The 23,676-nt window shown below is 43.1% G+C and overlaps 1 protein-coding gene across 1 annotated transcript; it reads right to left on the bottom strand.

Annotated features, from left to right (window-relative positions):
• Positions 1–10,359: 10,359 nt before the first annotated feature.
• PGAP4 (post-GPI attachment to proteins GalNAc transferase 4) lies at positions 10,360–17,356 on the bottom strand. The gene is made up of 2 exons (XM_061632856.1): positions 17,084–17,356; positions 10,360–13,558 (listed from the first exon to the last, which is right to left on the bottom strand). Exon 2 carries the CDS (start codon positions 13,457–13,459, stop codon positions 12,272–12,274), a length of 1,188 nt encoding a protein of 395 aa, XP_061488840.1. The 5' UTR covers positions 13,460–13,558; positions 17,084–17,356; the 3' UTR covers positions 10,360–12,271.
• Positions 17,357–23,676: the final 6,320 nt, after the last annotated feature.

The following is a 23,676-nucleotide window of genomic DNA, read 5'->3' on the forward strand; positions in this document are numbered from 1 at the left end:
AAATCTACCTGTTGCTTCTAAGAAGATTCTTACCGTGTTACCTGAGCATTTCTGCCTTGCTCTTTCAGAGGCCTGCAGTGTCTGGAATGTGTAGAGATGTACTATTCACACAAGAGTCCTTGGTTTGATCTGATATTAAAGAGGAGCTATAGAATATAGAGGAGAGATCAGTTTTGTGAGGAATCCATGGCATAAGGAAAATTCCTTTCATACAGTCTCTCTTAGCATTTTCAAAGGCTTCCCTGTTGGTGTGTAATGTCTCCCAGAGAATTTTGACTTTCCTTATGCTTCTGCTTTGAAGAAGCACCATAGCCCTGCAGGAATGACAAGACACAGCAGGGGTTTTGAACAGGTGGAGGAAAAGAACATCAACAGTATTTCAATCTCCTCGAGCGAACACTTCTGAAGACTTTAATTGCCATCCCAAAGGAGAGCAGCATGCCAGGACAAAGTTATTACACGTGTTAATATCTAAATGCACAGACTATAATATAAATCATCAAATTCAGGGTGGAAATGTGATGTCCTAAGTGGTAGAACAAGACATTTCTGAAAAGGTTGTGTTTAGTGTTAAATTGTCTCAAGGTCCTGTTGCAAATGAGTGTCATAAAGGATTGACAATTTCTCGCTAAATAACGACTTGCCATTCAGTTCAATGAGCTGCTGCAGTGAGCTTGCTGCTCATAGGATCAAGAGCTGCTAAGAACCACTTTGGAAAAAGCAGTAGAACACATGCTGTGCATGCAAAAGGTCCCAGGTTCAATCCCTGGCACCTTCAGATAGAGTTCAGGTGGCCATTTACACATCACCAAAAAAGGGAACACATATTTACCAAAACATTGCACATGCTAATTTAGACGTGTAACTGCAAATTTCGAAATCATTGCTGTAATTTAAATAAGAAGTACATCGCTTCATAATGGAGAAGACTGTGTGACCAGGTGACATGTGCGCCTTCTCAGCCTACTAATCCAGATACTGTTCCTGGCTCACTTCAAAGGCTGTTGCTGTCCCTTGTTATGGTTCTTTATCTTTAACATGGATTTGGACCAGGCAGCTCTGTAGGCAGAGGACACCTTCAAAGAGAGGACTGTCCCTCTAACAGATGTTCAAAAGAGAGGCCTTATCCCGTCAAGTAGGATGCATGGCCACACTAAGTAGAGCTGAGAAGGACCCCATCTGAAACCCTGGGGAGCTGCTGCTAGGCAATATAGACCTGGGGCCCACAACATGAGACCCCAGGGGTGGGGCCATAGCTCAGTGGCAGAGCATCTGTCTTGCGGGCAGAAGGTCCCAGGTTCAATCCCCGACATCTCCAGGTAGTGCAGGGAGAGACTCCCTGCCTGAAACCCTGGAGAGCTGTTGTCAGTCAACGTAGACAATACTGAGCTAGATGGACCAAGCTTGGAAAAGTTACTTTTTTGAACTACAACTCCCATCAGCCCCAGCCAGCATGGCCACTGGATTGGGCTGATGGGAGTTGTAGTTCAAAAAAGTAACTTTTCCAAGCTCACTGACTCCATATGAGGCCTGTTCATATGTTCCTCCCAGGCACTCCCCATGGAGCCAATGAAGATCACCTGCTCTTCCTAGGTTTTGGTTTGGTTGCTTGGATGAGACTGTGGTTATTTGGGGGGGGGATTGTCTGCTTTTTAAAAACTGCTTTGTTTTGGCTAGTGTAGACATTTTGTCTTTTGTGGGAAGCCTTCTGAACATCACTATTTTTTTCTTGTATGAAATAGCATCTTGTGGTGCCTGCGATAGAATTCTATATGTGCCCCAACTAGGCGCAAAAAAGTTGGGGATCCCAGATATAGACAATACTGAGCAAAAAGAACCAATGGCCTGGTTCTACAGAAGGCAGCTTCCGACTTCCGGGAAGGGTGACTTCGCTTGTGCCTGCTTTTGAGACGGGCTCCCGCCTCAAAAGAAGCTTATTCAGATATAAATAAGTCAGAACATTTTTTTTTTGACTGATGAAATTTCTCCCGGGCAGGGAGAAACGTAGAGATCAACCTCAAAAGCCTGTTTTTGTTGGGAGGACTGGATTTCATTAATTTATGAGAAAAGGTCCAGCCAGCAATGCCGGATGGATTTCCGAACAAGCTCTATCTGTTTAATGCGATACGTTTATCTTTTCTTCAAAGAGAAAACAGACTAACAGGCAAGCACCCTTCTTTCTATTATTTTTTTTACTTGGTTTAAATTGTTGCAGCAAAAAGAGATTTGTCAAATTAATCAGCTTTAAAGAACTTCTGGATGAGCTATAACTCTTCTCTGTTATTCACGAAATTAACAGCTTATCTCTGTTTCTATTGCAAAAAGCTGTCCTGGAAGTGCATTCTAAAGATATAAACAGAAGAGGGATTTCTATTCCGAGGAACATTATATTGTCTGGGACTATTCTCTTTTTGGTCTATTTTATTTTGACGAATCTGCTTCTTCACGACGCCACTAACTGTTTTGATGCTGGGAACTAAATTTGTTTTGTATTTTTGAACATAGAGAGGTAAGGCAGGCTGCTCTGTTTATACTGTGATGTCATCAAGCCTGGAATATTAACCCAATTGTTGCTGAAATAAGAAGTGGTTCTTCTTTATTTTTGTTTTGTTTTGTTTTCGTGGTTTTAAAAATGGCAATCAAGAAAGTGGCTGAGAATCTGGAAGTAATTATGTTTCAGAAAATAATGGATGAGATTGAGATAACGAAACAAACCCTGCGACAGGGCAGTAAGGAGCTGAAAATTGAACTGAGCAAAATGACGCAGGAGCTTAAAGAAATAGGGGATCCTGTGAGAGAGGAGAATGAGATCAGAGATGAGAAAAGAAAAAATAAAGGGAAGATACAAGCCCTAGAGATTGGAACAAATGTGGAATTGGAAAAAGATCTGGAGTTTATGGATATTAGAAATAAAATCTACTGTTTGGAATTTAACGTTATCTCTGAAGAAATTAATGAAGATATTAGAGATAAAGTTATCAATGGCTTGGATAATCTTCTGGACTGGAATGACGTGATGGAGCTTGATATAGAGAAAATCTATGGAATTAACTGCAGCCATGTGACAATGGAAAAACTCTCAAGAGATGAGCCAGTGGATTTTGTAAAAAAGAAGAACAGAGATATGACTTTACAACAATATTTCAGCAACTTATTCAGAATTGATGGGAAGAAAATATTCGGGATAGAGGAAATTCCCATCAGACTCTTATTATATGACTATGGTTATGACAGCAAGATTATTATGGAATACTGATAATGGAAGATTGGACACTGAAATTACTGGACTTAACAGGACTATTGAAGATGGAAGATGGAATTAATATGGATAATGGAATAATGGCTATTGAAATTATTGGACCTAACAGATTTTGATGAGATGGATTAATCGATATGTTTATTTGGACTATGGTTATGACAATAAGATTATTAATATTATTAACGAGATGGATTAATCAACATGTTTATTAGGAGAAAAATTGATAGATATATTTCTTAAAGAATTGAAACCTCTCTTTGACTTTTTGTGGAAAGAATAAAGTAATGTTTATGAGATTTGATGATTAATTAAGATAACTACTGGAGGAAAGTGATTTTATAATATAATTTAAGAGACAGGATTGTTATATATTGTAGACCTATAACTGATTTGATCTGCGACAAATGGGAAGTCAACATTTTATTTTTTTGTTTAATCATTTTTGTTTTGTTTTTTGTCTTTGAATGTTTTATGATTTTGTTTTGTATGTTTTATGAAAATTTGAATAAAAATTATTGTAAAAAAAAAAAAAAAAGAAGGCAGCTTCCTAGGATCTCAGTGATAAGGGACAAATTGATGCCTTCACACTACTGCTAGAATCTGAGCTGCAAGAGCAGCCATGATGAGCACTTGATCTTATCACTGAGCAGGATATATAACCATTATGAACTGACTCGGGAAGTTGATCTAAGGAAGATGAACTGAAAAAAAAAAGAAACAAAGCAGTTGCCTTGCAAGGTTTCCAAGATATATTCCAGGACCTCTGGGAGAAAATGGTGCAATCTGCACTTCACCCCACAAAGTTAGAAATTTACTTTTGTGTTTCCCCTCTAAGCAAGCCTGTATCTCAGTGCATTGCACTGTCCCCCTGCAAACAGACAAGATATTCCCTCTTCATGATTGCTGCTTGAAATGGCAAACTGGAATATCAGTAAGTAAATTTGCTTACTTGCGACCCCAAACTTGTTTCACAATAAAATTTGCTTCAGTTTGGCCTTTGGTATCTCATAGGAACACAGGAAGCTGCCTTATACCAAGCTGAACCATCAGTCCATTGAGCTCAGTAATGTCTACACTGATTGGCAGTGGCTCTCCAGCATTTCACGCAGAGACATTTCCAGCCCTACCTGCAGATGCTGGGGGTTGGACCTGGGACCTTCTGATGCTCTACAATTGAGCTATGGCCCTTCTTATTGTCTGGCATGCCTCCTTCTGGTCATAACTCTCCTCTAAAAAAGGTAAAGGTGTCCCCGCACTTGCCGTGCGAGTCGTTTCCGACTCTTAGGGTGACATCTTGCGACGTTTACTAGGCAGACCGTATATATGGGGTGGGATTGCCAGTTTCTTCCCCGGCCTTTCTTTACCCCCCAGCGTATGCCGGGTACTCATTTTACTGACCACGGATGGATGGAAGGCTGAGTGGACCTTGACCCCTTTTACCGGAGATTCGACTTCCTCCTTCTGTTGGAATCGAACTCCAGCCGTGAGCAAAACCTCAGCCATGCTAGAGAGGGCTCACACGTCACTGAGCAACAGTCTGTGAATCACAGAAAGGTCCACCATAAGGTTTTGTAGGGGGAAACAGTATCGTGCATGCCTGTTTGTGGTGTGCATGTGAAAATAGTGTGTCAGCTGAGCACAGATAGAGTGCACCTGGCGCGCTTAGTGTTAAAGTACTACTCTGATCTAGTTTATTATTAATATGAACCTGTCTTGAGTTTTCCCGTCTTCTCATACCATGGCTCTTTTCTGTCATCTTGCTGTGCCCTGTTGTCCCTTGCAAAGCTGATTCAAAGTCCATCAGCCTTTATCACTATTAATTAATAATTATGATGGTCCTTTGTTAATGTGTCCTTCCTTCCTCGTCTCAAACTACACTTCCATCTCAGACCTTTGATAGAAGCTATTAGAAGTACAAATTTGCAAAGCAGCAGATTCCAGCAATTTGCTAGATGAAAGTTCAGATTTGTTTCTCATAGAGAGGATGCTGGGAGCAAAATGCTTCCTCTCTACGTAGCCCACACACTGTACTTTGGAGAATTCACAACCAACTCTGCAATTAATAGCTTGAGACTTTCATACTGATGGAAGAATGACATACTCTCACCAGAGAACTAGGGCCATATAGTCAAAAACTGAGAAGCGGCAACTTGAGAGAAATTGCAAGTTATTCAAAAAAGTGGAGATCAATCAAATATTAATCTAAATAGTAAAAGAAATGTCATGATGATGGATGTGATGCATGTAGAGGGCCCCCAAGGAATATTGTCCAAATAAATAAAATTGATTTACTTTATATATATATATATATAATAAAATCTCCTTCTCATACTTCAAAGTGGTAACGTCATGTGGCCTGCCCTTTGCTAAACTGCTGACCTCAGCTGCAGTAGAGGATGATCATCAGTAGTACAGTAAGATTCAATAGCCAGCCCAGTTAGCTTCTGTACATGGAATGGAAGGGGTTGCCTTGTTGCCCTTTGCCTCAGGCAGCAAAAGGTCTTGGACCAGCCCTGCCGTTCAGGGTAATATAACCAAACTATAAGGGACAGGCCAGGAGCGGGCATAAGATAACTCTGTATTTACTAGTAGATCAGCAACTGCTGAATGTGTGTCTTTTGGACCTCTGCATTTTAGTAAAAAAAACCCTAAGTCCTGCAAGGTCGAAGTTTCTCCTGCCCTGGCATGGGCTCAGTGGTTTGGCATCCCAAAGGGAGTGGACCATCTCTAAAATTCTTGTATCTTCTAAAAAAAACCCACCCACCGCTTAATAGGGGTGCCTAGTTATATTTCTGAGCGTATGGCACAATTATTCCACCATCAGCCACTAGCAGCTGTTACATTTTAGCTTTTACCCTGTGACATTTATAGTTCCATTTATTCATCAGGGCATAGATTTTGTTTAAGGTTTTCACCAAGACCATTAATGATGTTAAGAATATGAACAAGAACTTAGGCTGGACTTTTAAAATTAGTTTAACTGCAGGTGTACAACCAGCCCTTGAAAATGTCATCTTAACCAACTTGTTCATATTGGTTTCTGACTTCCTAATCACTTGCATCAAATCCCATCTTCTGGTCAACTCTAACAGATAACAGTATGAGTTTTATAACAAGTTCAACAAGAAGTGAAGGAGGTAGGCTACAGGAAATTTACAATATTCTATGAATAAGAATACTGACATAGTTTGTTCTCAAGTCATTTTATTTGAAAAATCATGAAATTCCATCTTTAAAACTCTCAGCTATTAAAAAAATTATGTTCCCCTCTTTGTTGCATCTTGATCATCCTGGTGGACAGTTAATCACTATCAGTTCTGTAAGACTTCAAAATGGCTTTATCAAGCATCCCACGGAACATTTGAAATCATCATCAGGCTTATTATTATTAAGAGTCAGTGTTCAAGACTACATTCTCCCTGTAGGTATCATCTACCTTTGTTGATAATGTGAAACAAGCTCATTCTGCTTAGCTTTTCAAGCAGCCGTTTACTCGACACTCTTTGGTACTACAGCAACCCCATGTGGCCAGTGGTGTGTTTCCCAGATAGGAATAGACTAGCCGTATGGAACAAAACATACTGATTGCAAAACAGTATCTTCGGTTGCATTCACTAGTAATTTCATTTTGTGATTTGGATTGAGAAGATTATATATATGTATATAATATTTATATATATGTATATAAAGCTTTTTTAAAAAATGTTTTAACGTTGTTTTGTTTTAATGTATTTTATGTATTTTAATGTATATATATCTATCACCCCAAACAAACAGTGAGGTTTGCAAATGGCCTAGTTCAAAAGCAAATTTGAAAACCAATTTCCCCTTTAGTTTCAGTCTATCTGTTCCTACAAAGGGTCGGTTGCTCACCACGCAGCCAGGATTGCCAGCTGCAAATCTGCTTCATCACACACCAGCAAGCAAGAGATATGGCATCTGCAGCTGCATCCATCCTTCTCCTCCAAGTCCCATTGCCCACCCCTTCCTCCACTTGTTGCAGAGCAATTACTGGCTACTGCAGGGCAGAGGAAAGGCCACAGACCAAAAGGACCAAGGCAAGAATAGGCAGAGCAGCCATACCTACCTCCTCTCATAGATGATTGGTGTTTTTGAAGATCAACTTCGCTTGTGTGGGTTGCAGACTGGCATCTCTAATTACATCCCCTGTAGACATACTGCCAAAACCCAAATTCACATGAGTGTTTCTTGTGAGCTTGGGGAAGGGAGGGCATAGTATTCTAAAGCCTCTTAATACAAGGGTCAGCTGGATAATAACTTAGAATTTATGTAGCTCCTTTCAAGCATTCAGAACACTTCATATTCCATTATCTAGCCATCCTTGCAAAAGCCCTGTAAGGTACGCCATTAATGGGGCAGTCATACTCAGAGAATAGCAGTTTGCCCCTATCAATCTTTGTATTTGATTTGTACCCCACTGTACAACAGGTTCCCATTTTGCCTATTGCAAATTAGTAAGTTTGTGATGAGAAATAAGATTTGAAAGTGGGAACCTCCTGGTTCACACTGTTAGCTAGGACACCACGAGAGCTCTTGAGACCATGGAGAATTTTTGCTTCAGCACCACTTCTAGATGCTGGCAGGGAGAATCTTCATGTGCATTCCCATGAGAGGACTGTACCACATCAAAAAACTGGCACCAGGTTGGTGCATGTGGTATGTGGGCTGATGCATGTAACTTACAAAAATAAACAGGACTGCAACATGGACATGGTTTTAGACAGCTTCTGCATGCGATTGCGTTTAAATCAGCCGTCAGTGGCTCTAGTTAGATACATTATTGGGTCTATTATTTTTGCTGAGTTCAGTTTCATTACTAGTCTGTAAGGACAGCTAAAACTACCCTGAATGCTTAAATTAGAAACCTGTATCATCCTGCTGAGTGGCAAGGAAAATTTCACCACACATCAAGAGATGTGCTGTAAAACAGTTATCACTCTTTCAAGAAGAGTTTAATTTTCTCCCTAGCTTTTCACACCAATTCAAATGATTCCACAGATTTATGCTAAAAGTTGGGGCACCAGAAACCATGAAAGGTTGACATGGTGTTTTACAGGAGAGTGCAGGCAAAAGATGTCAAACAAAGAGCTTACCAAGTACCTTTTAAATTATTACAGAGATATATAGGTAGTGCTTTAAAACCTGCTATTACCAAGGATGATCTTCCTTTAAGGCAGCTTTCCACAAGCACAGCAGCTGTTTCCTCTTCAGCCTTGCCTTTGGGATTTTCACAGGCGTTTCCTAATTCTGTGTGTGTGTGTGTCCCCAACTTCCTTGTAGCTTTCCTGGGTCTCTCCCTTGTCCTCACTTCACCTCATATGGCAACTACAGCCTACTCAGGGCAGGGAAGTTTCCAGCAGGCATAGTACTACTACTTTTTATTTGTTAGAAGCCCATGGCTCACTACCACCTTCTCCTCTGTGCTGCTTGAGCACCATACACACTGGCAGTGGAAGGGAAGGTACCTTCCTCCTTAGGCCCCAAGGACAGAATGCCCTGTTCCACTGCCACTATGTAGGCCCTCCAGCCCTGCACTCTGCAGGGGTCTGCTTTGCCGACACGTTCCCTGCAAGCACTCAGCAGGACCAAAGTCTCTGCTCATCAGCTGATCATTTAAATCTAGATGTTGCTGGACGACAATTCCCATCATCCCTGGCTAATGACTATCTGGGCTGAGGCTGATGTGAGTTGGAGTCCAACAAATGGAGGCCCACTGGTTTAAACAATGCCCAAAGCTCCTTCACAATTACGGTATAGCCTGCTGGTTTGGCTGGGGGTGCCAGTTCCCAGTGGGGGAACTGGTGGGTGTAGCCAATGCAGAACGGAATCCTGTCCATCAGCATGACAACAGCTAATGACAGGTGGGTATGGTTTGGGGAAAATGGACTTGTGGGCCAAACTGAACCCCCTGGTGGACCAAGACTGGCCTATGGGCCAGAGATTCCCACCCCTGCTGTAGGGTATACGAGAAACATGGTTAAGAGGTGGGTTGGTGGCAGCATGAATCCCTTCCCCACAGTGAAGGCTACTGGTGACTGAAAAATTGGGTAGTGGGTTTCCGTTTGGACTGTGGCCACACCTCTGCTCACTTGTGGTCTACTCCATTCCTAAGGATCGGAAGAACACCAGCAGAATTAAGAGTCTGAGGAGTTGGACTTCACCCCAACCCATTTCTCTTCTGTCATTTAAATCAGGAAGTTGCTGGATGAAAACTCCCATCATTCCTGGCTAATGGCTATGTTGGCTGAGGGAAGTTGGGAGTCCAATAACAATTGGAGGGCCACAGGCTCCCCACCCACTGGTTCAAAGACTCCCCAAGGAAGCTCCCTCACATTTCCAAGGAAGATACTGTAATGCAGCATATATTCTTGCACTCTGCCATTCCCTTTTTCAAAAGTAAGGGCTATTCAGCAGCACATTCCACAAGATAATCCAACCCTGAACAGGAATGGGGGATTTATTTTTAATGAACACGTTTAGATGCTTTTTTTAAAAAAAATTTTTATCCGTGTTCCTAATCAGATATAGGGATGTAAAATTTCTGGAAAGTTTGAAGCCATGGGAAAAAAACAGTTCCCCCCGGGTTATTTTCAGAAAAAAAAGAAATTTTCAGAAAAATTGAAAAAATGCATTAGCACGTTTTACAGATTGAAAGTCATTACTTCAGGAACATCAAATGTAATTATGTACAAGTTGGTCTGGGATAAAATTATCATGTTTGGTATATTAAAAGTACATTTTATTCACACAATTATTACAAATTGAATTTACTTTTTAATTTTTTTCCTTTTTTTGGTAAGAAATGGATCTACAAGTTCCTGAACTGTAAGGAACACTTGAACTGTGAGGAACCTCTTTCATTTTACCAGTTTATGAGCAGCAGGCAAAAAATAATTAAAAAAAACCAGAAGAAACCATCAACATTAATAACAAAGAAAATTATTTATGTCACTGCTAGTCCTCCAGTGTCAAGCAGACATAAAGCATCCATTCCCATTAAAAAATTGAGAAAAAGGGGGGGGGCAAGATTCAATGAAACATTTTATTCATCATGCTAAAATAAAGCATTCCATAATCCATTTTTCTTCATTTTTTTATTTTTTTCCAATTTTTCAGAAAACAAAAACGGCTTTGGACAAAAATGGAAAAAATCAATTTCCCCCCTAAATTTTTCTGTTTTTTTCCTGGGCCTTCATATTTCCACAGTTGTTCCTTCTTTCAATTTCTGATGACTGCAAGATCTTCTAACACGTCTTTTGTTTGCTGCTCATCTTTCAATTGCCCAAACATGGAAAACTCTGGACAATTTGAACATTTCCCTTTGGTATAAGAATACCTAGAACACTGTCACTTTGGAAAAAAGTATGCTTTCTTTACAATGAATTCAAGGTACAGCTAAACCAGCTGGCATTTCATGTTTGGTGGGACTTTTTGTATTTGTATACCTCTGAACATGAAAGGGAGCATCGCCTGTCATCAAACGTTAAGAGAAATCTGAGACTCATAATCTGCTTTTGGACTGTTTGCCATGTTACTTTCTGTCACCATCCATCCCTGTTTATTTTTGCTTTTATTTTATTTTTTTAAAAAATAAAAAAATAAACATGTTGAGTTGCAGATGAGCTCTCCTTTAAGAAAAACAATGTGCATTTTATGTTTGTGGTTATTCTGTCAGAAAAAGAAAAGCACAGGCAGGGAAAAAAGCTTGTCGTTCTACAGATTGTCAGAGTGCAAAGGAAGCTTGCAAATGCTTCTCAGAAACTGTGCATGTTGTCTAGATAAGGCACTTGTGCTTCTTGTAAGGAATGTGCTTTTAAGTTATGGCGTGCACTCAGACAAAGATTGGAGAGAAAGGGGACAAACATCAGCTGGCCTATCCATCTCAGGCCATTGGGCCAACCTAGCCTTCTTGCCAAAGTGAAGGCTTTCCTTGTATAAGGAGACCGTACCATCTGAATACAGCATTTCTCTCAAGTGCATTCCTGTGAGAGGACCATGCCACACTGGCAAAAGCACACAAACTGGCTCCAAGTGAAAGCAATGTAGATACTGCTGCTGGGTGAGACATTTGAGGAAACAAACAAAAAGCAGATGTCAGGGCAATGATAACCCCACCCTCTTGACTACCTCGTTTCTGACGTAGGCTAAGGCAGTTATAAAATAGTTTTATCTTCTAAAAAGACAACTAGCCCCTCACAATGAAAGGAGAGTGGCTCTTAAAAATAGTTTATTTTATATATAAAACTATTTTAAATATTTTTTTAAAAAAAGCACCTCTGATATCTCTATCTGAATGCAGAGCCTTGTGAACCCTTATTCTTTATCCATAAGACCAACAAGTAATGAGCGGAGGCTCCATGTGATACCGCTATTGCTGGATTACACTATTTCAGATTCCCCTTGTGGTACTGAACATCTTCCACGCACACACATACCAGGGATAGGGAATTGGATCCAGCTGGTGAGTCGGATCCTTATCTCCCCCCACAGGCCAAGTTGTTAGGTGGGTAGGGCTACCCACCTGATGTCACAATGACCTCATTTGGTGGGTGGTGCTTTGAAGCCCTGACAATCTGCTGATCGTTGGGGCTTCAAAGTGCCCTGAACAGGTCTCTGCAAGCATCACCAATCAGCTGATTGGTGCTATGCACAAGGTTTACATGTGCTACTTATCAGTAGCTTATCAGCACAAACCCCTTGCTGGCCCAGACATGTCTTTACTTGCCCCACACCTCATATATGAGGCAAGTCACATGTGGGCCAAATGAGGAGACACGGAGGCTTAATTAGGAGCACAGGCCGGAGGTTGCCCACTGCTGCCCTACACATACCGTACGCAATCCCAACCCACAGAAAATAAGCATCTCAGGGGGGAAAAAGGTGAAGCATTCAACCCTCAACAGGGCAATCTGCAGTGGTCACAGCCCAGCAATGGATGTCACACTGGGGCTACTGGTTCCTCCAGTTCAGCTCTTAAAAAACCATGAGGAGTCAAAGTAGCTTTGGATTGTCATTTGTCCTGACACTAGAAAACATCCCCACATGCCTGACTAGATTGGGCTCCACCACAAAGGCCTGCTCGCCCTTGGCACGCAGTAGCGAGTAAAGGGCGATGTCTTTGGCAAAGCCAGGCCGACAGCGGAGCTCCTTCAGGTAACCCAATGTGCGGCGGGCAGAAGGGGCAGAGAATAGCATGGCTGGGGTGCAGCACTCTGTCACAGGCACGATATTATAGAGTGGAGGTGCCAAGCGGCGAAGCTCCAGGAGGTAATGGCGCCCCACCAATTCTACCAACAGCATGCTATACAGGGCAAAAAACAGCACAATGGGCCAAGTGAGGCTGGAGCGGCTGGACACCCAGGCATACACAAAACCCAAAAGCGAACCCCAAAACATGCCTATTCCAAGCCACTCTAGGATCCTCATAGGTTCTGGGTTGATATAATGCTGCAGTCTCTCTGGATGGTAGAGTTTCACATAGAGGGCATTGCGGAGATGGGGCTTGGTGAACCGCACCTGCAACAGGTGATGCAGCACTGAGAAGATCTCCTCCTCGGGGACAGCATCATCTTCGACCAGCAGCACATATTCCGGGTCATAAGCCTGGAGCGACTTCTCAAGGCAGTAGACATAATCCTGCTTCTCCTTTTCAAACTGGTTCAGCGACAGCTCCAGCTTCTCGCCGCTGCCATAGCGATTCACCACGGCAAAGAAGCCAGCAAGCTGCTTGGCATCCCAGTGCCTGCTGGGATCGGCTTCCACGTTGCAGAGCAAGAGCTGGTGGTGCCGGCAAGGAGGGCCGCATTCCTGGAGGAGGAGGTGGAAGCGAGACGCCACCTGAAGGACATAGTGGAACTCAGGACGCCTCTTCACCGTGATGATTGTAATCAACAGCCATGGCCGGGAGACCCCACTGGCCAACTGTTCCGAGGAGTTTGGAGCAGGCAGTCTCTCAAAGTAACGGAGGGCGCTCAAGCCATCCTCCTGGTTCTGTCTGAGGAAGTCTTGGCTCATTGGACTCAGGTACCAGCGGCGCATGTAGAAATAAGAGTGAAGGAGCTGCTGGCAAGCCAGGGGAGCCAGCACGCCAAACGTCACCACCGTCAAGGCAAGGAATCGCAGAAATGGGCTGGACCAACGGCACAGCCTCCCCCAAGGCAATGGTCCTGGTAGCAGCATGGCGGCCACCTTCAGGGGTTGGCAGTCCTGGGCTCATGCCATTTGTTCGAGCCAGTGGTTCATCTGGCTGGATAACGGAGCTAAGTCACTAGGCTATATCTGCAAAGAAAGGAGGGGTGGGACGGGACTAAACAACGATGATGGATATCTGTACGGTCATATTACATCATAGCAGGCCGATTCAGAAGAGCGAAGAGATGCAGGGCCACTCCACTGGCCCAGCTGAGACCCCAGCAATTTTTGAACTTTTCCACCTCAGCTGCCCGTTAGAAGAACCTGAATCCGAGTTTATGTTCTCCTCCTTCCAAGTACGTTTTCCTTTTGTATCATCACTTCTAAGATTGTAAGCTTGAGGGCAGGGACCATCTCGGTTGTAATGCTTTATAAGCTGCTCCGGGAATCTCTTTTTTTTTTGGGGGGGGGCGGGTGGAAGAATGGGCTAAAAATTATTTAAATAAATAAATTATCACATGCCTGGACTACTTTTGAGGGTCTTCATCATGGAAAAGGAACACATAAATGTAAAACAAATATAAGTAAGTGACATTTGTTATCTGCTGCTGCAGGGGTGGGAAACCTGTGGCCCCCTCAGGAGTTGCTGGACGACAACTTCCATCACCCTCGACTATTGGCTGTGCTGGCTGAGAATGATGGGAGTCCAACAACATCTGGAGGGCCAGAGGGTCCCCATCCATGTGCTACTGAGGGGAGGGGGATATATATTGGCTCTGCTACAAGTGGTGGCTATCAAAAGGGATTGCCCCTTCAGGGGTACAAGGGCAAAGGTATTATCTTGATTTCTTTATAAGCCAGCATGGTGCAGTGGTTAGGGTGTCAGGCTAGGACTTGGGAGACCAGGGTTCAAATCCCCACTCAGGCATGAAGCTCACTGGGTGACCTTAGGCCAGTCACTAACTCTCAGCCTAACCTACCTCACAAGTGCGTTGAGAAGAAAAAATTGGGGAGGGGAAGAACCATGTCTGTATGCCACCTTGAGCTCCTTGAAGGAAAGGTGGGATACAAATGTAATAAAACAAAACACAAATTTAAAAAAATTAAAGGGTGAGGAGCCTGCTAGTATGGCCAATGGTCAGGATGATGGGAGTTGTAGTCCAGCATCCTTATCCCTGGTTTATTCTCTCAAGTCAAACTCCTGGTTTATCCTCAAGCAGGAGTGGCCCGTCCATAGAGGTGAACTAGCTGATTGCCTAGGGCAGCCTTTCCCAACCAGTGTGCCTCCAGATGTTGTTGGACCACAACTTCCATCAGCCTCAGCCAGCATTGCCAATGGTCAGGAAAGATGGGAATTGTAGTCGAGCAACATCTGGAGGCACACTGGTTGGGAAAGGCTGTCCTAGGGTGCCAAGTTAATGGGGGCATGAAATCTATGGGGAAAATACAAATAAAACAACGATGTCATTATTTTAATCCTGTGTAGCATTGATGAGATTGCTCTGTCAGAGCAAACATTTCTGCTTGCCCAATGGTACAATCTCCCCTCTTCTCCCAACCCCAAGTGCTGTGTGGCTGAAGGGGGGGTGCAAGGGGAGGAGAGGGGGGAAGCAATGTTCCACTAGCGGGAATCCTTGCAGTGGCTCCTGCTAGCGGGATAGTTTGTTGAATCTGTCATTATTTCAATTCCTGTGCACGTACAGAGGGAATACGAATTACAATTATAATAAACAAGGTAGCCCATAAAAAAAAAGTGTTAACCAGGGTGGTTTTTTGGGGGGGGGGAACAGAGGGGAATTGCAACAGGCCTCACATATGAGGGGGCCCTCACACATAGAGGGGGCCACAGGAATGCTGCATTGTTGCCAACTCTTTTCTTTCAGAATCCCACTAACTTGGGCATCATAAACCCAATGGGAAAAAAATCACTAAACAAACTCTATTGGTGGTAGTGTCCTTTTGTCATGACAGCATGAGCAAGATGGTTGCAGCCAGAGGCAGGGCTAGTAGCAGCAACCCAGCACAACCATAGTCAGACTTTTTAAAATGATTATATTTATATCTTGCCTTTTTTCCTCTAAGGAACCCAAGGCAGCTTGCACGGTCCTCCTCCTCTCCATTTTATCTTCACAACAACCTCTGAGGTAGGTTAGGCTGAGTCAGTGACTGGCCCAAAGCTTCATGGCCCAGCAGGGACTAGAACCTGGATTTCCCCAGTCCAACACTCTAACCACTACATCACACTGACCCCACTTACACTTACGCCCTAGGGTCCTCAATGCGGAGTCTAAAGGCATCAGTGTGCTCACAGTGAACAGTTCTAATGGGACAAGACCAGCTTTTTAAAGTTTGATAGAAATATCTGTTGGCTATAGGTATGTTCTTAAACCGCATGGTTTTTGCCTGTTAGTTTTCTAGTTAAGTGTTATAATCCTTCACACAAGAACCTGGCAGGAAGCCCCACTGAACACAGAGGGGCTTACTTCTATGTAAATATACATAGGCAATATTGTTGTACCCCTCTGAGAGGCTTGAAATCTTTTTTCTTCCTTCTTGTGGGAAAAATGGCAGGCAACACTTTGTAACCTAGCAAAACAGAGATTGTATGGGATTAATGGCATTTACATAGGTGAAGTTAGGCAAAGGACCCAGGGGTGGGGGGAATCAAAGAAATACGCATGGGTCTCTTCCTCTATGGGCCTCCCCTCCAACTCTGGAAGGAACTTAAAGAACAGTCAGAAACATCCACAGGCAGGAGTTCTGGTTGCCAGAGGTCTCATTTAAAGAAGTGCTTTTTATACGAGGACAGCACTCATAGAAGAGAATGTGCTCTGCTTTATTAGAGCGGCGGGCAGGAGAGAACACGCCTGCCCCATAGAATTAACTGGAAGAGAGAAAAATTCCTTAAGTGTGTATTCATTTTGATCTGACAGAGTTCAACTGGTAGAGTCTTACAGAAATTCTATGGCTTCCTAGGTCTGATTTAAAGATTCCTATATACACCCGAGATGTATGCACGGCAGTAAAAAAAAATCACATTTGAAAGGCGAGGCACACACTTCGAGCAGACACCATTAAGTTGTATCCTGTTTTTCCTACGAGAGCCAGTGTGCTGTAGCCTCCAGATGTTGTTGGACTACAACTTCCATCAGCCTCTGCCAGCATTGCCAATGGTCAGGAAAGATGGGAACTGTGGTCCAACAACATCTGGAGGCACACTGGTTGGGAAAGGCTGGGCTAAGGTGCTGGAGGTTTTTCAAACCACCGTTCGGCTCTTAGGGAGTGAGACCCTCTACCGTTCCCTTCCTCGAACTGCAGCCCCTTTTGAGATCGGCCTTCACCCGTTTTAGGTAAAAGCCCGGCTCTTTAAGAAGCCTCGGGTCTCTCCCCTTCCCACAACCCGAGATTGGTTGCTGGCCTAAGGAAGCAGCAGCAGCTCTCCCCACCATCACAAACCGCCACGGAGACGCGTTAGACTAGAGAAGGGTACGCTAACGTTCGGCAGGAAGTCATGACGACCCACGCTGGGAGCCCTGCAAAGAACTTGGGAGCACCTTGGCCGCCCCGCCCCGCCGCGCCCATCCTTAGAAACGCAGAGCCTTTCTAAATGCTCCAGGAAAGCTCCCCGTCTTATCACAGCCAGAGAAGTGCTCTTTCCCCCCCTTCACATACCTGGAAAACCCACCACCGATCCAGATTCGATGTGAAGAAAGTACACCATCAGCAGGGAGAGCGCCAGGCTGAGCCCATCCTGGAAGAGCTCGAGCAGTTGGGACAGCAGGCGCTTGTTCTTTCCCTGCTGAAGGCGGTTTGCCCCGTGCCGAGCCCGGGCGAGAGCTCAGAATCAGCGTTCTGCATTTCCGGCTTGTTGCTCTCAACCTGGTGGCGCAGGCCCGTTTTGCTTCCTCTTTTTCTTTCTCCGCAGGCAACGGGGGCGGGATTAAAGGCGGGAGGGCTGCTTATGTGACGTCGCAGCCAGCGCGAGAGAAAAAAAGACGCCGAGTGGAGTGGGGCTCCAACTCAAACCACCCTGCTCGCTTGCTACGCTAAAATTGAACGCCACAACCGTCGGTGCTCATGCTGGTTAGCAGCGTCTTTGAGGACTAGCGGCATGGCGACGGATTTCTTATTGATTTGCTTTGTGATTTGGTTATCAAGCTAGTCTTTTTTTTTAGAAAAAACACACATTTTAACTTTTGATTCACTATTTATTTTGATTTATATGCTGCCCGATGCAAACAATTTTATGCTAGCGAACGAAAGCTAAGAACGTTATACAATTTCCTCAGGCAAAAAATCCTTTTCTTTTTCTGGATTTTACCCTGAGCCTTGAAAGACCAGTCCAGAAAGAAACATCTTGCAAGTGCTCCTCCATGCCATCAGCTTTGGATTTGGATAACCCCGTTCGAGAATCAACTGGAACATCTCTCTTTATCAGTTTGCAATCTGAATATTACATATGGATGCAGAGATGTAGAATCCCCAGAAACTGTGAAGTCATGGGAAGGGAGAACCAGCACATAAAAGCACAGGATTTTTAACTTTAAAAATAAGTGAATTTTTTTTGGGGGGGGGGAGTGGGTGACATATGCAATTCTTGTTTTCTTACCAGTTCTAAAACCAACCGTTTGGAACTCCCTCCCCAAGTCCCCTTATATATCTATTGTCTTTTTGGTGCTTGGACTTTCCTTTTTCAACAAACCTTTTAATTTGATATTTTTAACTTAGTCTGCTTCTGTACGGGATTTAAAGTTGTTCTTATAGATGAAATTGTTTTATATATATTGTTGCGCGCCTCCCCAATCTCCGAGCGGTGAGATTTCAGGGGTCCCTGCGCTCATCCAGGGTTTGGTTTCCTTTGGGAAGAAGGTCAGCAGAGACTGTGGTGTCTTTATGAAATATGGTTTATTTATTTACACGCATTCCAACCTGAGCTTAGGATGGAGGGGTTCAAGGCATCAGCAGTCCAATATCCAGCTTTTCCATCTGGGTTGCAGGAGGCATCCTAAAGCCATGGTGCAGAGGGATAGCCTCTCTGCCTGCCTCCAGTCCCCTGCCTTTCTCCAGACACACTCTAAAAACACTCAAAGCACAAACCTCTGCTAACCACCAGGAGGCGGGGAGGCTCTCCTGAAGAGGTTCAATGACAAAAGGATCTGCCTCGCCCATTCACCACTTGCTGGGCACCTAATAGGCCCATTAAGAACCTGGCCACTCTATTAGCTTAACAAAAGAAACTCCAGCAGAGCCTGCCCCTCACCCCAAGGCACAGGATTCCAAATCAGAGGCTGGAAGAGGACCCACAGGGATCATCCATTCCAACCCCCAAACTCACAACAATATCTATTGTTAAATTGCTTTGAGGTGTTTTGTAGGAAGTAATTCATGAATACAAATAAAAACAATTATTTTACTGCTTTTAAGAGTGTAAAATTGCACCATTTGCTATTTTTAACATATGAATGATTTAACACATAACATATAAAGGATTTATTAATCCTGTGTGTGTCTGCCGACAGTCCTTGAGATATGGTGGGTGCAAGGCAGAACAAATTATAAAGGGTGGGGGACCAATTTTTTTAAAAAATCCTAACCTAACTCATTTAGTGTGTTTTGATAAAATCATCATCTCAAAATGTGTCTGAAACAGTCAGAGCAATATAAGCATGAAATAGTCCCCTGCCGCGAGGTCCTTACAGTCTGCCTCTGAATGTGGGCTTCCTAGCAGCCAGAGCCCTGGTTCCTCTCAACAAGAGAAGCAGCAACCCCACCTTTCTGGAGAGCCTGCCAAGAATACAGTCCCAAACACTTTTGAAACTTTTACTTTATCTTTCTCTTACTTTTTTGATAAGACTCCTAACCCAGTTTCACATCCATCTAGGCCCTGCCGTCAGTTACTAACTTAAACACAAAGCACAGTAGGAAAAGGGAGTGGAGGAAATCATTTTGACTCTGCCAAAAAGAAGTGAGGAGTTTCAAAAGGGCACTATATTCACAAGGGCCAAGCTGATCTTTGTTCCTGCCATTGCTGCTTGGAAAAAAGTGTTACAACTATGTGATGATCTCTGCCAGATAGCAGGAGTGACTATGCCTAACATATAACACCTGTTCTGGCCCGTCTGCACTGGCTTCCTATTTGTTTCTGGGCTAAATTCAAAGTGCTGGTTTTGACCTATAAAGCCCTACATGGCATGGGACCGCAATACCTGGTGGAACGCCTCTCCCAATACGAAACTACCCGTACACTGTGCTCGACATCTAAGGCCCTCCTCCGAGTGCCATCACATTGAGAAGCTCGGAGGGTGGTGACTAGAACCAGGGCCTTTTCGGTGGTGGCCCCCGAATTGTGGAATAGTCTCCCCGATGAGGTACGCCTGGCGCCGACGCTGCTATCTTTTCGGCACCAGGTGAAAACCTTTTTATACTCCCAGGCATTTTAAAATTTTAAAATTGTATTTTTTAAAAAATTGTTTTATAGTGTATTTTAAAACAGTATTTCATTACTGGTATATTCTGATGTTGCTTGGTTTTTTGTTCTTTGTTTGTTTTGCTTTTTGATTTTCTTATATTTGTTCTATTCATATATTTTTCTTGTTTTATCCTCTATGTACACCGCCCAGAGAGCCTTTTTGGCTTAGGGCGGTATATAAATAAAATAAAATAAAATAAAAAATAAATAAATATGCCACACACCTCCAGTCTCAGGGCAACTAGCAGAGCAGAGTTTATTCTGGCAAGAGGCAGGATAATTTATTTATTTTATTTATTGAATGTATTAGTCGCCCATCTGGCTGGTTATCCAGCCACTGTGGGCGATGTACAAAATAGACATACAAATACATTAGACATTAAAAATCTAGAAACAATGATAATAAAATCCCATACCACCACTAGACTTTATGCCAGTCTACACTTCCTGACCACGTTTACCACGTTGTAACAATTTCCATCTTTAGCTCAAACATATTTTCTGGCCTAGCCATGTATTTAAAGGTATTATGATTTCAGTGCTATTCCAGAGTGTGTCAGGAGAAATCAGCAAGATGTTTATATAATTTTATCCTCCCTGCTCCACTTATACAATGCAATCCAGGAAGCTTCATGCTCTAAACTGTTAAATTATCCATGTCTATGATTCACAATCAGTCCTGGAGAATGCAAGCACAAATAGTCCCAGGCTATGATCTGAAGGTACATGAGGCCAGCTCCCTGTTGAAGCTAAGCAGGCTCAGGTCTGGTCAATGCCTGGATGAGAGACTGCCGGGGAACCATATGTAAGCTGCCTTGGGTTTCTATGACAAAAAAAGGTAGGGTATACATGTAATTAATAAATAAATATAATACATGATCTAGGATTTCTTAATGTTTAAAAACTACTGACTTAAGTATCATGAGATTTTGGCAGTTGGGAGAGCAGGGTTCGAATTCCCACGCAGCCATGAAGCTCACTGGGTGACCTTGGGCCAGTCACTGCCACTCAGCCTTAGAGGGAGGCAATGGTAAACCACCTCTGAATACCACTTACCATGAAAACCCTATTCGTAGGGTCGCCGTAAGTTGGAATCGACTTGAAGGCAGTCCATTTCATTTCCTTGTTTTCATACATAAATATTATCAGAAGTGTGCAGTTTCATTATTACCTCCCAAACATGTATTTTTAGAATGTCAAAACTATATCCTAGAAAGTTGCACAGTAGTTCTACAGCAAACAGATAAGTATCGAGATGGACAGACAGGCACAACTGCAGAGTTATGAAAACTCTGCCAAAAGAGTGAGTGAGTTTCTCCCCTTTCCTTTTTTTATTGCTTACTTTTTTCTCCTAAGCTCACTCCCTTCAACTTGAGGAGAAACAAATTTGTGGCAAATTGTGTTTGTACTAGGGTTGCCAGGTCGGAACCATTCAAAAACCTGAGAAAATGGGGGCGGGCCCTAGTGACATCATGGGGTGGGCCCTAGTGATGTCATTAAACATGATACATTGTATCAACCACAGTTGCTTGCACCATACCATTCAAAAAATAATTCTCTGATTGGAGATTAAAATAGAAATCTTACCTAAAATAGGGTGTTCCTAGGTCCATCTGAAGTGACAAGGTCATTCTTTCTCACAAGCTTAGGGTGATGCAAACTGGAAATGGACTGCCTTCAAGTTGATTCCAGATAGGGTCTTCATGGTAAGCAGTATTCAGACAGAGGTGGTTTACTATTGCCTTCCTCTGAGTCTGAGAGGCAGTGACTGGCCCAAGGTCACCCAGTGAGCTTCATGGCTGTGTGGGGATTCAAACCCTGGTCTCCCAGGTCACAGTTCAACACCTTTAGGGAACATTTAATCTAGCTTACTTGCTTCTGGCAAGAAGGGTTTACGTGCCCTCAGGCCAGGCCATTGTAGGAAGAAAGGAGCTTAGTGTTGCAGAGATGTTAGATGGGAGCACAGATGGATGCCCCCGAAGGCAGCAACCGTAAACATGCTTATTAAGGAACTAAGCCCCATAGAACTCAATAGGACTTACTTTTGAGTAGATATGGTTGCAGCCATGTTAAGGACAAGGGAGGGCTTTCTAGGCAAAACAGACAAATAATTGGGTCTCAGAACAAATTAAACCAGAACTATCACTAGAAGCTAAAATGATGATACTGAGGTTATCACACTTTGGACACATCATGAGAAGACATGATTCACTAGAAAATACAATAACGCTGGGAAAAACAGAAGGAAGTAGAAAAAGAGGAAGGCCAAACAAGATTGATTCCATAAAGGAAGCCACAGACCTGAACTTACAAGATCTGAACAGGGTGGCTCATGACAGATGCTCTTGGAGGTCGCTGATTCATAGGGTCGCCATAAGGTCGCTGATTCATAGGGTCGCCATAAGGGTTCGTGCTGGGAGGAAGGGTGGGATATAAATCTAATAATAAATAAATAAGTCGTAATTGACTTGAAGGCATGTAACAACATGGCTACTTCAGAGTACATTCTATTGACTTTTGTGGAATTTACTCATGGACATAATGAACAAGTGACATGACTAAGGCCATCTAGAGTTCAGATGAACAAGAATTTTAGCCAGATTCATAAAGGTTCCATACAGAACTGTCAGAGCTTGGAAAAGTTACTTTTTTGAACTACAACTCCCATCAGCCCCAGCCAGCATGGCCACTGGATTGGGCTGATGGGAGTTGTAGTTCAAAAAAGTAACTTTTCCAAGCTCTGAGAACTGTATCGTACTGATTGTCCAGTTATCCTGATTGACAACAGTTCTCCAGGACTGCAGAACGAGGTAACCTTCACCCCCCTGCAAGAGCTCCTTTAACATGGCAATTGAACCTGCAATGGCACTTGCATTATTATGGATGCATTGTGTGAAATATACTAACTGGGTAGAAGCTCACGGCTCCTGATTTTCTAATGGAGCTTTTTGAACTGCTGCATCAGACCTTACCATCTGAGGCTTCATTTTTCAGAATTTACTTGTATGTTTGTTGGTTTAGGGGTAAATGTGGAACATCTGTTTTCAGACTTCTTTTGCCTCCTTCCAAAGAGCAGACATACTGTTCCCAAGCCTAGTGATCTTCATGTGCAGATTGCATGGCGAGAAATAAACTTTGGGTGAAATTGCACTATAGAAATATTAAATCTTCATATCTAGTTGGGGTATGAATTTTCAGACAAGTCTTAACAGGTACTATGAAACTCCCACAGTTAAGAGAAGGTCACTGATAACAAATTGCCTTTTTAGTAACTGGCTTATTTTGTATTATTATTTAAGTAGTGATCTTGGTGTGCGGGCATCTCTCCAGTTATGACTATGACACTTCCCCCCCCCCCCCGGATTGTATTACATCTTATCACGTGCATTCCTAGGCTTTCAGATTACGTATGTGAAGCACTCTAAACGAACGGTATTAAAGGTTAAATACTGCCATGTTTTCTCCTTCTAAAATGTGTATTGAGCACTGCTGTATTCTCCAGAGCTACTTCCTTTCAACTGATGGAACTTGAAGTGGATCCACCTCTGATTATAGGAAATGCCTTTGGAGAACTAATTTAAAGGGCAAAAAGTATTGCTTTAGGGTCCACTAATCTAGGAACAGGTCTGTGAGTTGAGAGATGGTGGCAGATCCCAGACTATGTTTTGGCAGGGGGGAAATTATCCAGACACATTCAAGATAGATGTATAGATAGCTTCATATTTTCCTACATTCACTCAGGCAAGATTTTGGGATGGGAAACAAACAGTAATAAGGAACTGCAAACTGGATTTTG

The sequence above is a fragment of the Rhineura floridana genome, chromosome 1 (assembly GCF_030035675.1).
Source record: "Rhineura floridana isolate rRhiFlo1 chromosome 1, rRhiFlo1.hap2, whole genome shotgun sequence".
Taxonomy (NCBI): Eukaryota; Metazoa; Chordata; class Lepidosauria; order Squamata; family Rhineuridae; genus Rhineura; species Rhineura floridana.